General features: G+C 51.2%; 1 protein-coding gene across 2 annotated transcripts in view; it reads left to right on the top strand.

Annotated features, from left to right (window-relative positions):
• CYP11A1 (cytochrome P450 family 11 subfamily A member 1) overlaps positions 1 to 12757 on the top strand; it is a 30574-nt gene extending 17817 nt beyond the window's left edge. For both annotated transcript variants that reach the window (XM_045395749.3, XM_045395748.3), the window contains exons 2-9: positions 2535 to 2690; positions 5321 to 5520; positions 6555 to 6758; positions 7409 to 7569; positions 10767 to 10933; positions 11193 to 11271; positions 11740 to 11937; positions 12403 to 12757. In XM_045395749.3, coding sequence (XP_045251684.2) covers positions 5370 to 5520; positions 6555 to 6758; positions 7409 to 7569; positions 10767 to 10933; positions 11193 to 11271; positions 11740 to 11937; positions 12403 to 12534 — 1092 coding nt within the window. In that variant the 5' untranslated portion in view covers positions 2535 to 2690; positions 5321 to 5369 and the 3' untranslated portion in view covers positions 12535 to 12757. The remainder of the gene's footprint in view (positions 1 to 2534; positions 2691 to 5320; positions 5521 to 6554; positions 6759 to 7408; positions 7570 to 10766; positions 10934 to 11192; positions 11272 to 11739; positions 11938 to 12402) is intronic.
• The last annotated feature ends 1431 nt before the right edge of the window (positions 12758 to 14188 follow it).

Below are 14188 nucleotides of genomic sequence, written 5' to 3'. Positions count from 1 at the left end.
TTTATAGAGAGCAATTTAGAAAATACAGAGAAACACTAATGAAAAATTGAAGTCAGATACAATAAATTCCAATTGATTTAACATTTAAGTATCATTAAGTATGTGAATATACTATATATGCTGCTTGTGTTGTCTCACAACAATATATCAAGGAATTCTTTCCTTTTTTCTCTCTGTAATATAGAATTATTTTATTTTTTAATTTAAGAGAAAGTGCTGTTCAGTGGTCCTCAGACTTTTCTGGGGAAAGATCCCATTTCGTTTATTTGTATCTTCTTCCTTTTTCTTGATCTATCGTATTAATATTTATTTTTTTTGAAACAGGGTCTTGCTCTGTCTCACAGGGTGGAGTACGGTGGTGCCATCATAGCTCACTGTAGTCTTGAATTCCTGGGCTCAAGTGATCGTCCCTCTCCCTCCTCGGCCTCCCAGAGTCCTGGGATGACAGCCACTGTGTCTGGCCTCTAATATAATTTTAAAAGGCAGCATAGTAGTCCACAGTATGGACTTTTTTTTTTTTCAGCTGGTTCTTTTTTTTTTTTTTTTTTTTTTGAGACGGAGTCTCGCTCCGTCGCCCAGGCTGGAGTGCAGTGGCGCGTTCTGGGCTCACTGCAAGCTCCGCCTCCCGGGTTCACGCCATTCTCCTGCCTCAGCCTCCCGAGTAGCTGGGACTACAGGCGCCTGCCACCTCGCCCGGCTAGTTTTTTGTATTATTTTTAGTAGAGACGGGGTTTCACTGTGTTAGCCAGGAAGGTCTCGATCTCCTGACTTCGTGATCCGCCCATCTCGGCCTCCCAAAGTGCTGGGATTACAGGCTTGAGCCACCGCGCCCGGCCTTTCAGCTGGTTCTTAAAGTGAACATACAACCTACTCTTGACTTTTTTGCTGTTAGACATGAGGCTGCAATGGACATCCTCATCCATCAAGCATCGTTGCTGATATCAGATCATTGCCTTGGGCTAGATTCCCAGAAGTGGAATTGATCATGATAACAGTAGTTCAAAGGCTTGGATGAACTGGGTTAGGGGTATGGAGCTAGTTAGTGCAAAGACATGTGGTAGCTGGAAAAACACTGAGGGGATTTTCTGGGAGGCCACAGAACAGGTGAAGGCCTGAGACTCATCAAGGTAGGCCCAGGCTTTCTGGCTCAGTGGTTAAAGCAGTACTATGAGGGGAGAGAGAGAGACAGAGAGAATGCGTACACATGTGAGCACACTTGGCTTGTATCTGTATGTTTTATGATATTTTGCCTAAAAGTATATCTTAAATTTTCTTAGACAAAAGGCAGAGGCAAGCAAGAAGTGGAATTTTCTGTTGTTCTTTAGTAGTTGTATTTTTATTTCTTATTTTTTGCTTAAACAACAGAATTTTCTGGCAGTTCTGGAAACTAGAAGTCAGAGATCAAGGTTTTGGCTGAATTGCTTGCTTTCTTCTGAGGCCTTTCTCCTTGGACTTAGATGCCATCTTCTCCCCGTGTGTTGACATGGTCTTTCCTCTGTGTGTACCTGTGTCCTCATCTCTTCATGTAAGAACACCAGTCATATGTCACAGTTGCATTTGGCTAGGCACAGTGGCTCACACCTGCCATCCCAGCACTTTGGGAGGCTGAGGTGGGAGGATCTCTTGAGCCCAGGAGTTTGAGACCAGCCTGGGCAACATGACAAAACCTCATCTCTACAGAAAACACAAAAATTAGCAAGGCCTGGTGGTGCCTGTAGTCCCAGTTACTTGGCTGGGCTGAGGTGAGAGGATCGCTTGAGCCTGGGAGGTCAGGGCTGCAGTGAGTCATGATCACACCACTGCACTCCAGCCTGGTTAACAGAGACCCTGTCTCAAAACAACAATAACAACAAAAACCCAGTTGTATTTAATAGAGACTGTCTGCAAAGCGATTTGCAAGCCCTTCTCCCCTGCCTGTATGTTGGGGCCTGATGTTTTACTGAAGTTTTATTTTAATAGAGACAAAGTATGTTGTTGGGTGACTGCTGACTCTTAGGGGCAGGGTGGCCACTCCCTGAATTTCAGTTGTAGAGTCTGACAGGGATTTGGCCTGGAATATGGCCTACCTTGCAAGCTATAGTGAGTCACTCCAGCAGTGACATGAAAGTGTGCCATGGTTCTGAGCTCTGTGGATGGGTGAGAAGCTGGGGCTGCTGTGGGTGTGGACAAAGGAAGAATGTGTGAGGAGCGGAGGACTTGCTGGTCCGCGGAAGTCTCTGGGGTGGGCTTTGGGCTGGCCCTGGGGATGTGCTGTGGGACAGCAGAAACAGTGATCATAAAGCTGTCACTTGTAGAATGTTTAACAAAGGTCACATCCATATACTTTCTATCATCTTGTCCTTCAGCAACGCTCTGAGACAGGTACTGTATTTGTCTCCATTTTACAGAAGAGGAAACTGAGACTCAGAGGGGTTAAGGGCCTTGGCTCAGGTCCCACAGTCAGCAAGTTGTGGAACTGTGAGGCAGCTGTGCTGAGCCTGTATCCATAGCTCTCCTTGGATCCTTCCATCAGCACCTCTCCTCCACCCCTCCAGGGAGAAGCTCGGCAACGTGGAGTCGGTTTATGTCATCGACCCTGAAGATGTGGCCCTTCTCTTTAAGTCCGAGGGCCCCAACCCAGAACGATTCCTCATCCCGCCCTGGGTCGCCTATCACCAATATTACCAGAGACCCATAGGAGTCCTGCTGAAGTGAGTCCTGGGCCATCTCCCGGGGACTGGAGGGAGGTGGTGGGAAGCTGTGGAGAGAGCAGAGGCTGGGGGTGAGAGGCTGAGGCCAGGCTTGCCCTGTGCCTCCTAGCAGGGCCTCTAGGTGAATTCCTGTCATTTTCCTACCTCCCTAAAACAAATGATGGTGATGATGATGATAATGATGAATTGCTCTGCCAGCCTTCGGGGAAATGGTCATGCTGAAGATCCTAATGGATAATTAAAGATGTGGCAAAGTTCTCACTATTGGTTTGCTCACTGAGTCCCACCTTACCGAGCATCCTCGATGAGTCAGGACTTGTGCCAGGAACTGGAGATACAGTGACAAATAAAGCAGGGACCTGCCACCGTGAGTCCCATACAGGCTAAAGGGGCAGTGAGACATTTGTCCTACATAGGGACAGATCGGTGTATTTAAGTGTAGTGGATACCGTTTTCTACCAAATTGTTCATAATTTTTTTTTTTTTTTTTTTGAGATGGGGTCTCATTGTGTCACCCAGGCTGGAGTGCAGTGGTTTGATCATGGCTCACTGCAGCCTCTGCCTCCCTGGCACAGGTGATCCTCCCACCTCAGCCTCCCGAGTAGCTGGGATTACAGGTGCGTGACCACACCCAGTCAATTTTTACATTTTTAGTACAGATGGGATTTTGCCATGTTGCCCGGGCTGGTCTCGAACTTCTGGGCTCAAGCAATCCTCCCGCTTCAGCCTCCCAAAGTGCTAGGATTATAGGCATGAGCCACCACACTCACACCATCAAAAATGGAAAATGCAGGGCAGGGCGCAGTGGCTCATGCCTGTAATCCCAGAACTTTGGGAGGCCAAAGCGGACAGATTTCTTGAGCTCAGGAGTTCAAGACCACCCTAGGCAACACAGTGAGACCCTGTCTCTACAAAAAATAAAAAATAAAAAATTAGCCGATGTGGTGGCACATGCCTGTGTTCCCAGCTACTTGGGAGGCGGAGGTCAGAGAACTACTTGAGCCCAGGAAGCAGAGGTTGCTATGAGGAGAGATTGCACCACTGCACTCCAGGCTGGGTGACAGAGCCGGATCCTGTCTCAAAAAAAAAAAGAAAAGGTAAAATGTAACCATATCAAGTGTGAGTGAGGCTACAGAGCAACTTGGGCTCTCATCTATTGCTGGTGGGAGTGTAGACTGGAGCCACTACTTTGGAAAATAGTTGGACATTTTCTCCTGAAATGGAATATTTGCATACCTGTGACATAGCAGTTTGATTTCAGGGATATACTCCAAAGAGTATCCCTGCTTTGGGGAATGTGTAGTAGAATGTTTGCCGTAGTACTGTTCATGATATTAAAAACCAGAAAGCTACTGAAATGCCCAATAGGATTGTAAGTGAGTGAATTGTGGTACACACCAGTCAAAATGAAGGGACCCAGTCTCCCACAGCAATACAGATGGTATTTAGAACAGTACAACTAAGCGAAAAAAGCAAGTCTGACAAAGCATGACAGCTTTTCTTTTCTTTTCTTTTCTTTTTGATGTGGAGTCTTGCTCTGTCACCCAGGCTGGAGTGCAATGGTGCGATCTTGGCTCACTCCAACCTCCGTCTCCCGGGTTCAAGTGATTCTCTTGCCTCAGCCTCCTGAGTAGCTGGAATCATAGACACCCACCACCATGCCCAGCTAATTTTTGTATTTTCAGTAGAGACGGAGTTTCACCATGTTTGCCAGGCTGGTCTCGAACTCCTGACCTCAGGTGATCCACCTGCCTCAGCCTCCCAAAGTGCTGGGATTACAGGCGTGAGCCACCGCGCCAGACCGACAGTGTTTTAAAAGAAGTTAAACACAAGTATATATTTTGTAATAGTACCTTTTGGGAATAAATGGAGAACAGATAAAATTAGACACAAACGACAGCAAGGGATTCTGGTGGGTGGTCTCCTTAGAAGGGAATGAAGGGTGTGGAAGAACCAGGAGGGCAAGTGTAAGTTACTGTCAAGTTCCTAGCTTCTGTGGTGGGTAGTAAGTTTATGATAACATTCTTATCAACAAAACACCCCTAAGTCGTGAAGAGGACTTTGCATGGATTGATGAATTTCAAAAGTGTGTCATGAATTAAGGTTTATTATGACCAACCCAGTTCTGGGCACCTGAAGTCCCCCGGCAGAAGTGAGTAATGGGATGTGTTGGGGGTGCAGAGGAGGAGAGGCTGGTCACTTTTGTTTGTGCGAGAGTCAGAAAATGTTATATAGAGGGGCCCTGGAGTGTCATAGGTGAGCACTGGCCAGGAGGAAGTGGGGGTGGCATGGAAGGCATGCCTGCAGCTGAGGCAAAGTCTGGAGAGGCTGAAAGTTATGCAAAGGGTTCTAAGAATAACAGTTCCTGGTTCTCAGCAGAGGGAGTGCAGGGGAGTTGGAGTTTTGTTCCCCTTCACTCTCTTTTTTCCTTTCTCTTCTCTCAGCCAGGCAGAGGAGGGAGGAGGTGAGAGGCAGAGGGTGCTGGGAGAGGTGAGGGTAGAGGCCCTGGTGGGAGTGCTGGATGCTGTGAGCTGTGACTCAACTTCCTGGGAAAACTGAGTCAGCCCCCTCTGTGTTCACCTGGCCTGGGGTCTGTGACCATGAGGGCATGTGGGCCCATGTTTTCTCAGGAAGTCAGCAGCCTGGAAGAAAGACCGGGTGGCCCTGAACCAGGAGGTGATGGCTCCAGAGACCACCAAGAACTTTTTGCCCCTGTTGGATGCAGTGTCTCGGGACTTCGTCAGTGTCCTGCACAGGCGAATCAAGAAAGCAGGCTCCGGAAATTTCTCAGGGGACATCAGCGATGACCTGTTCCGCTTTGCCTTTGAGTGTAAGGGGCTTGCACCTGGCTGGCACTGGGCATGGGGGTGGGAGAACTCAGTGTTTACTCTCTTACCTTGAGGTTCAGCACAGACCCTGCAGAGGCATCGAGACAGGCTTCTGGGATGAGCCACTGATCATATCCTCCACTGCCTGCTACTCAGAGGCAATTTAAGACCACCCTGGGCAACAGAGTGAGACCCCTTGCTCTGGGGTTCTCTCATCTGGCATTCTCTCTCATCTGGCATTTGTGCTGTAGGAGCAGGGGTCCCCAAAATACAGGTCCCTATTGCCACCATCCTCCAAAGCCAGAGCTTGGCTTGGACCTTCATTCTGCAAGTCTCCACCTCCTGGGCTGTAGACCTTTGGAGTCTGGTAGGGTAGAGGAGAGTTCAGTGGTTAATCTGAGGTAGGCATTGAAGAATCTGTAGGAATTACCTACATGGGGTAAGGAAGTCAGGCAGTATAGGCAGAGGGAACCGCACATAAAAAGACCCTGTGGCTTGATGAAGATCGTGTGGTCATAGCAAAAGATTTGGGGTACCCAGAGCTTTGTATGAAATCAGTATTCAAATTCCTCACCAGGTAGGTGGGGAAAACTTGAGGCTGTTGTAACTTCTTAGGTCCAGCAAGACTAGGTCCTGGATGGTTAATTATCCAGGGATTTATGACCCTCAGTTTCAGGAAGTATTTAGCCAATTTAGCCAATTACAGATGGGGAATCTCTCTTGGTGGAAGTGTGGGCAGAGCAGTTGCACTCTGGGCTGGGCCCTCTCTCAGCTCTGCCGGAGACCCTGCTTCCCACCTTTCAGGTCCTCCACATGCCCCTCTGCAGGACCTGTGTGGCTGCCAGAGGTCAGCTTTCTCAGCCTTGCATCTTAGCCCATTAGGACTCAGGCCTCAATTTATTTACTGAAGGAGGCTGAGGGTAGGGGCAAGAGATCCTTTGTGCTGAGAGAGGTGAGGGTGGAGGAGTCCCTGGGAGTTGTGGCTCTCAGATGGCCCCGTTGGAAATGGCTCCTCAGCCTCTGCCTCTCCCTGCAGCCATCACTAACGTCATTTTTGGGGAGCGCCAGGGGATGCTGGAGGAAGTAGTGAACCCCGAGGCCCAGCGGTTCATTGATGCCATCTACCAGATGTTCCACACCAGCGTCCCCATGCTCAACCTTCCCCCAGACCTATTCCGTCTGTTCAGGACCAAGACCTGGAAGGACCATGTGGCCGCATGGGACGTGATTTTCAGCAAAGGTGAGGGCTCCTCTGGCTGTGCTCTCCTCCTTGGAGTCCCAGGCCTCAGCCGGCTCCTTGGTCTCAAGCTATCTCAATGGGCGCTGACTTGACCTGTAGGAAACCCACACTGTGGTGGGCAGGCACGGGTGTCAGGAAGACCCTGGGACCCCGGGAATGGCGGATGGAAGGCTGACTGTTGGGGATTATTAGATTTTTTCTGGAAAAAGAGGAGCAAAGATGTCTGTGATCTTCTTCAAAGGAGCTCATGCTCCTTTGGGTGAAGGGCTAGTGTCTGAGCCACTGCTGTGCTAGATGACAGGGACTTGGGTGGGAGTGATGGGGAAGGTTGGGTGGAGAAGGCTGGTCAGGGTATGGCAGAGTCAAATCCCACCTCTGCCCCTTACACCCACGTGACCTTGGGCAAGTGATTATCTCTCTGCACCTCTGTTATCTGTAAAATGGGAATGATGTCACATACCCCAAGAATTCGATGAAAAAACAGATATGAAGGGCTTAGTACACAGAGTAAGTGCTCAGTAAATGGCAGCCTAAGAAGCACAGGGCTCTGGAATTGCCAGGCCCTTGGTGCCGCCTTTCACCACAGACTGCCCGCCTTCTCGGCCGCCTGCAGGGAACCTCACTCTTTTTTCTTTCCTCCTGCCCCACAGCTGACATGTACACCGAGAACTTCCACTGGGAATTGAGACAGAAAGGAAATGTTCACCATGATTACCGTGGCATCCTCTACAGACTCCTGGGAGACAGCAAGATGTCCTTCGAGGACATCAAGGCCAACGTCACAGAGATGCTGGCAGGAGGGGTGGACACGGTAAGGTGGCTGTAGGGACAGCACCTTGTTCCCCTCTGTGCCCACGTGCCCCTTCCCCACCAGGCTCCTTGTTGTCTGAAACCCTGTTGTTCAAGGTGTTCCTACTCATGTAGGATATGTCTTCCTCTTTGCCTCCATTTCCAAAGCGCTAATCTCCTAGGGTGGTGAGGTCACAGTCAAGTTACCCTGGGTATGATTTGAGACTGATCAGCCATTTTTCTTTGCCTGTGAGAGAGGAGTGGCCGGGCATGGTGGCGAGGTCCAGGCTCCACGTGGAGTCTCCATAGGAGGAGGTCCCCTCTGGAGGCTAGCTCTGTCAGAGCCCTGCTGATGGAGGACAATGTCCCCAGCTCCTGGTGGAGAACACACTTGCTCAAATCCGGGGAAGCAGGCAGGAGCCTGGAAACATTGGGAGGCCGGGGCATTTGCTGTGGGCTCTGCTGTCCAGGGTCTTTTTGTCATCCTTCCTCCTTCCCGGCCCAGCCCTCAGTACCCTACGGTACCCCCAACGCCCAGAGGCATCCCCTGTGCTCTTTCCATAGCAGCATGGCACCCTAGAAACTTCTTTTTCCGGATATTAAGAATGATCAGTCCTGGCCAGGTGCAGTGGCTCACGCCTGTAATCCCAGCACTTTGGGAGGCTGAGTTGGGCGGATCATGAGGTCAGAAGTTCGAGACCAGCCTGGCCAACATAGTGAAACCCCATCTCTACTAAAAATACAAAAAATTAGCTGCGCCTGGTGATGGGCACCTGTAATCCCAGCTACTCGGAAGGCTGAGGCAGGAGAATCGCTTGAACCCAGGAGGCAGAAATTGTGGTGAGCTGAGATCGTGTCACTGCATTCCAGCCCAGGCGATAGTGCAAGACTCCATCTCAAAAAGAATACAGTAGACCTCAGATGTCCTCGCGTGGCTCAGAGGGGAGGGGTGTACTGGTTTGCTAGGGTCGCCGTAACAAAATCCCATTGACTGGGGGATTGAAACAACAGCCATTCATTTTCTCACAGTTCTGGAGGCTGGAAGTTCAAGGCCAAGGTGTTGGCAGGCTTGGTGCATTCTAAGGCCTCTCTCCTTGGCTTGTAGATGGCCGTCTTCTCCCTCTGTCTCGCATGGGCTTCCCTCTGTGTCTGTCAGAATTGTCTCTCCTCATGAGGACACTAATCAGAACTGGATTAGGATCCTCCTCAAGGACTTCATTTTACTTAAAAATCTTTAAAGGTTCTATCTCCAAATATAGTCACATTCTGAAGTTCTGAGGGTTAGGTCTTCAGCAGATGAATTTTGGGATGGGGTATACAGCTCAGCCTATAACAAGGAGGCAGCAATGTGAATGGAAGAATAGCATACTGCAGTGACGGAGGCAAGCACCTGCCACTGACAAAGCTGAGAGGCAGGGATTGGCTAACGTGGCCGTGAAGGACACGGAGAAGGCTCCACAGAGGAGCTAAAATTCAACGGGCGTGTCTTGCAGGCTGTTGCCAGGAGGAGAGAGAAGGAATAGCATTTCAGGACTAGGGAGAGGCACGTGTCAAGCCCCTGGGGTGAATCACTTTCGTTCCTAGGTATTATATCTGTGTTACACTCTGATGAAGGAGTTTCAGTTCCTGAGACAGGCTGCAGACGGGGCCTTTGAGCATACCTTAAACATAGTTCATTGTCTATTATGTAGAAGAGATCTTCAAAAATCACTCACCGGCACCAAAGAAACAATTACTGTGAGGTAACATTTATTAAGCACAAACTATATGGCAGGCAGGGTCCTAAGCTGTTTACATATGTTACCTCGTTTAATACTCACAGACAACACTCTAAGGTATGTTACCATCATCCCCCTTTTTCAGATGTGGAAACTGGAGCACAGAGAGGTTAAATAACTTGGTCAAGGTCACACAGCTAGTAACATAGTTAACTAACTTATTAAATCCCAAGTACCTCCCTATGGCAGGCCTTGGCAGTACTGAGATGAATACACACATTGGATTAGAGTCTTGCAGAGGGAGCACATCTGTGCTTCTTAGGTGGGGAAGGGAATTCCAGGAAGAGAATCTAGCATGGGGAAGACTTCTGGGCTTCAGGGGCTGTGTGCCACTCCATGTAGCTGGAGCATTAGGTGGATGTTGGAGAGAGAGGTGGGGAGTAGGGGATGGGGGAGCAGCAGGCAGGTGTTGAGGGGCCCTGTGGCTCAGACCTGAGCCTCTGCGTTTCAACTGGGAACCAGTCAAGGATTTTAAGCTGAGAAGGAGCTGTGTATTGTTTCAGTTTCCTCATCTGAAAAAGGGGATGATGGTAACATACCTTAGAGTGTTGTTTGTGAGTATTAAACGGGGTAACATATGTAAACAGCTTAGGACCCTGCCTGCCATATAATATGTGCTTAAGAAATGTTACCTCACAGCTTGTCCTTGTTGCCCCTGCCAGGAGAAGCGGGGAGGGTGTCTAAGTCTGTCAGACAAAAATATGATCCTTGATAAGATAATGTGTCAGCAACCCATGTCCTAGTCCCCAGCAGGGAGGGCTGCTCCAGGCTGGAGTCCCAAATGGGCCTGGTTTGTCATCACTGAGGATATGGGACTATGGGGTTTGACGAGGGTCATCCAGATGTCTGGTGAAGGGCTAGTGGTCACAGCCTGTGGCTTATGTTGAGATTAGCTAATTAATTTCAACACACAGCACACACTAATTGCAACACTGATAGGAAACATCTGGCTGGTCCGGTTTCAGCCTCTTTGAGACTTGAAGCCATGCTGCTATAGGTGAATGCTAAGGTTTTAGGAAGTTCTATTGGAAAGAGGGGTGGTTGTTTAACAAGGCATTTCAAAAGGAATGGCAGTCAGTCTGTAGTGCAATCATTACAGAAGGATTTGGCGTCTAAGGGCCTCTGGAATTCTTTGGAAGAAGGCATTGGCTGTGTAGTTGACACTCTACTTGCTGGGGCTCATGGTGACATGAGGGACGAGGGCCGGGACAAGTGCTGCCCTGAACATTCCTGCCTGGCCAGCAAGAAAGGCTTCTTGGACATTTGCCTTTTAGACAATGGAATGTGTTTTGCTTTTGCAGAGGATTTTCTTGGAGACAGGGATGGGGGTTGGGGGAGAAAGAGGTTCTTGGAAATGAAAATTTAGCATGGGGTCAAGGACCTCAAGGGGCCCTGGAGTGACAGGCCCTCCTGGTCTTCTGTATGCCCTACTCCCCACCAGACGTCCATGACCCTGCAGTGGCACTTGTATGAGATGGCACGCAACCTGAAGGTGCAGGATATGCTGCGGGCAGAGGTCTTGGCTGCGCGGCGCCAGGCCCAGGGAGACATGGCCACGATGCTGCAGCTGGTCCCCCTCCTCAAAGCCAGCATCAAGGAGACACTGAGGCAAGCCCACATCCACCCATGCCGCCCCAACTCCAATCCCTGGCTAGGGGGAAAGGGTTATGAGGATGGGCTGGTGGAGGAGGTTGGAAGCAAGGAGTGAAAAGTCTGGAGGAGAAAGAAATAGAGCCAGAGCCCCACCCCCAGATCCTCCCAGGCTGCTGCAGCTGGGGCTGAGATGCCACACATCTCAGGGTGTGGGGCTCTGGGGGCTGTGTCTAGCCTTTGGGTCCATTAGCTTCTGAGTGCCCTCCTCCCGCAGACTTCACCCCATCTCCGTGACCCTGCAGAGATATCTCGTAAATGACTTGGTTCTTCGAGGTTACATGATTCCTGCCAAGGTAGGTGCAGCCAGCAGGCTGCAGGCTCTGCCAGTCAGAGAGGGCTGGGACAGGCTGGAATTATAGACAGAGGGTGGTGCTGGGGCCCTGGTGGGGCCCTTGATGGCAGCAGTCCAAGTCTGAGTGAAGGGCAGAGGTGGTGGGCATGGTGGGTGGTGACCTCTAGGATGTTATTGGAACCCATGGTTAGGAGGGAGACTTCATGGTTTGCCTGGGTCTGAGGAAAGGGTGGGACAATCACCCTAGCCTTGTGTCTTCAGCCATCCCCGTTTTGTGGGTAAGGATCACGGAGGGCCGGGGCCTTGTTCAAGGCTGCACAGTGGGCAGAATGTACTGCGCTGGAGAGCCAGGCAGCTATGCTGGGGAGTAGGAGTGGTGGTGAGAGGGCAGGGGACTGGGGAAGGGGGTTTTTTGCTCAGGGCTGTGGGGAGGTGGGGCTAACTCAGGCCTCTGATCACCTTGCCCCAGACACTGGTGCAGGTGGCCATCTATGCTCTGGGCCGAGAGCCCACTTTCTTCTTCGACCCGGAAAATTTTGACCCAACCCGATGGCTGAGCAAAGACAAGAACATTACCTACTTCCGGAACTTGGGCTTTGGCTGGGGTGTGCGTCAGTGTCTGGGACGGCGGATCGCCGAGCTAGAGATGACCATCTTCCTCATCAATGTGAGTCAAGCTGGGGACATCTAGGCACCCTGGGCTGGCCCTGGCCCTAATGAGGGCACCAACCTTCCTCCTCCCATCTCTGTCCAGAGCTCAAGGAGGTCAGGGCTGGGGCACGTCTACCTCCAGTTACTTGCTTTCGCTCTCTCCCACAATTCCCTGCTGCCCCCGCTTTCAGGTTCAGTCACTCATCACCCACTGATGCCCTGGCCATCCATTCTCCATGGTGGTGATGGGATGGGATAGGGCAGAGGTTTGTAGACGAGTTAAGGTCTAGGCCTAATCAAGGGAATGCAGCACTAAGGGTGCATTATCAGGCACTGTCCAGGGTTACACCAGGAGCTGGTGGTTAACTCCTTGGAACTCCTCAAATCACACTCCCCAGGCACTGCCTATGGGTGAATGGGCCTCGCTAGGGAGACAGATCCTCCACTGCCCTCCCCTAAACCTACCATCTGCCTTTCTCAGATGCTGGAGAACTTCAGAGTTGAAATCCAACATCTCAGCGATGTGGGCACCACATTCAACCTCATCCTGATGCCTGAAAAGCCCATCTCCTTCACCTTCTGGCCCTTTAACCAGGAAGCAACCCAGGAGTGATCGGAGACGATGGCCTGCAGCCACATGGGAGGAAGGCCCAGGGGGTGGGGTCCATGGGGGCTCTACAGCTTCAGTCCTCTGTCCCCAGCCCTGCCCCTTTCTGCCCAGCCTGCTGAGCAGGTAGAATGGGTTCTCAGTGGTCACCTTCCTCAGCTCAGCTGGGCCACTCCTCTTCACCCACTCCATGGAGACAATAAACAGCTGAACCATGTGGTGTCTTGCATTCCACCAGACTCATTAGGTGTTCATCACTCCCGTGGAGATGCTCCCTGGGTTAAAGCAGGATCTGGGGCATGCTCGGGAGACCCCAGGCAGCCACACTTGAAGCCACCTCTGCTGGGACCCCCTCACCCACGGCAGCTCAGCAGAATCAACTCCAGGCTCCCTGGGGCAAGGGGTGAGACAGAGTGGGGCAGAGGAGGGGAGGCAACTGTCACTGTGCCAGGAGCTACAGAAGCGTCAGGCAGAGGGACAAAGGAGAACTGGGGAGTTCTGTGGAGAGAATGGGGTGGCCCCAAGTACTGTGGACCAGTACTGCCTTTCTGAGTGGACCTGTCCCGCAGGGGTAAGGCTTGCACAGGGCTCTGCTTGGGTGAACCCTGGGTGGGAGTTCCCTGTGGGGCATGAGGACGTCCTGCCAAGGCCCAGCCAGAGTCCTGGGCATGGCTAAGGCCAAGACCTGTGGGTGAGAACCCCTGCTACTGAAGGGCTGGTGTGAGGTGGCTGACAGGGGACGAGAGGCCAGCCTGCTTCCTCTACCCTTCCTGGGCCTCCTCTGGGCTTGCTCCAGGCCTCATGTTCTTGCTCTGGGGGCTTGTGCCCCCTCGTCCAAGGGCGGGAGGTGGGGAGACTATTCTGTAGCAGAGCCGTTGGTTTGTTATTTGGACTGAATGACACTGGTCTTGATTTCCGCCCCCTAATCCTTGGGGTCTCACAACTCCTGACCTGATTCCTCTTGGACCTTGGCTATCCAAGTCTAAGTCCTGCAGGCAGGTGCGGGAGCTAGTCCCGCTGAGGCCAGTGGTCCAGCTAGCCTGGCCTCTCCTACCCGAAGCTGCGGGATCTGGATCCACTCTTGGAGCCCTTCTGCTTTCCCCACCACACAATCCTCTTCCCTGTTGTCTTTGTGTCTCTTTTCTGTGTCCTTTTTCTTCTCTGGTCCTGAGTCAGCTTTGACTCAGAAATGTCATAGCTGGAAAGAGTCTTACAGCCAAAGAGGTCAAGCTGTGCATGGAATAGATGGGGAAACTGAAGCCCAGAGAAGTTGCTTGGGTCCCTTGAAGTCACACAGCATGCTCGCCCCCAGAACCCGGGTCTCCTGACTCCCAGTGGGTGCCTCCTTCCCCTGGCTTAATCTGCTCTCCTGCCCCTGGCTACATTTGGACACATCCTTGCCAGCTCAGCCTAGTGGCTTAATGGAGTTTTTCACAATGATACATGACTGCCACAGGAAGGCTTCAAGTCTTCAAGTCTTTCCCTTTCCAAGAGACAGACAAAGCAAACTTGAAAGAAGGAACGTCAGACACGATAGATGTTTTGGGGCAGATGAAAACGACAAACCTCCCTCATATCTCCCAACAGAACTGGTCTCTGGTGGCCTTGCTTCTTCTTGGGGTCTGGAAAGGGCCCGTCTCCCTGGCCTCTGCTTTGGAAG

The sequence above is a fragment of the Macaca fascicularis genome, chromosome 7, assembly GCF_037993035.2.
Source record: "Macaca fascicularis isolate 582-1 chromosome 7, T2T-MFA8v1.1".
In the NCBI taxonomy this organism is placed as follows: Eukaryota; Metazoa; Chordata; class Mammalia; order Primates; family Cercopithecidae; genus Macaca; species Macaca fascicularis.
The sequence above is the reverse complement of the archived record's forward strand: the minus strand, read 5'-3'. Positions and strand labels throughout refer to the sequence as shown.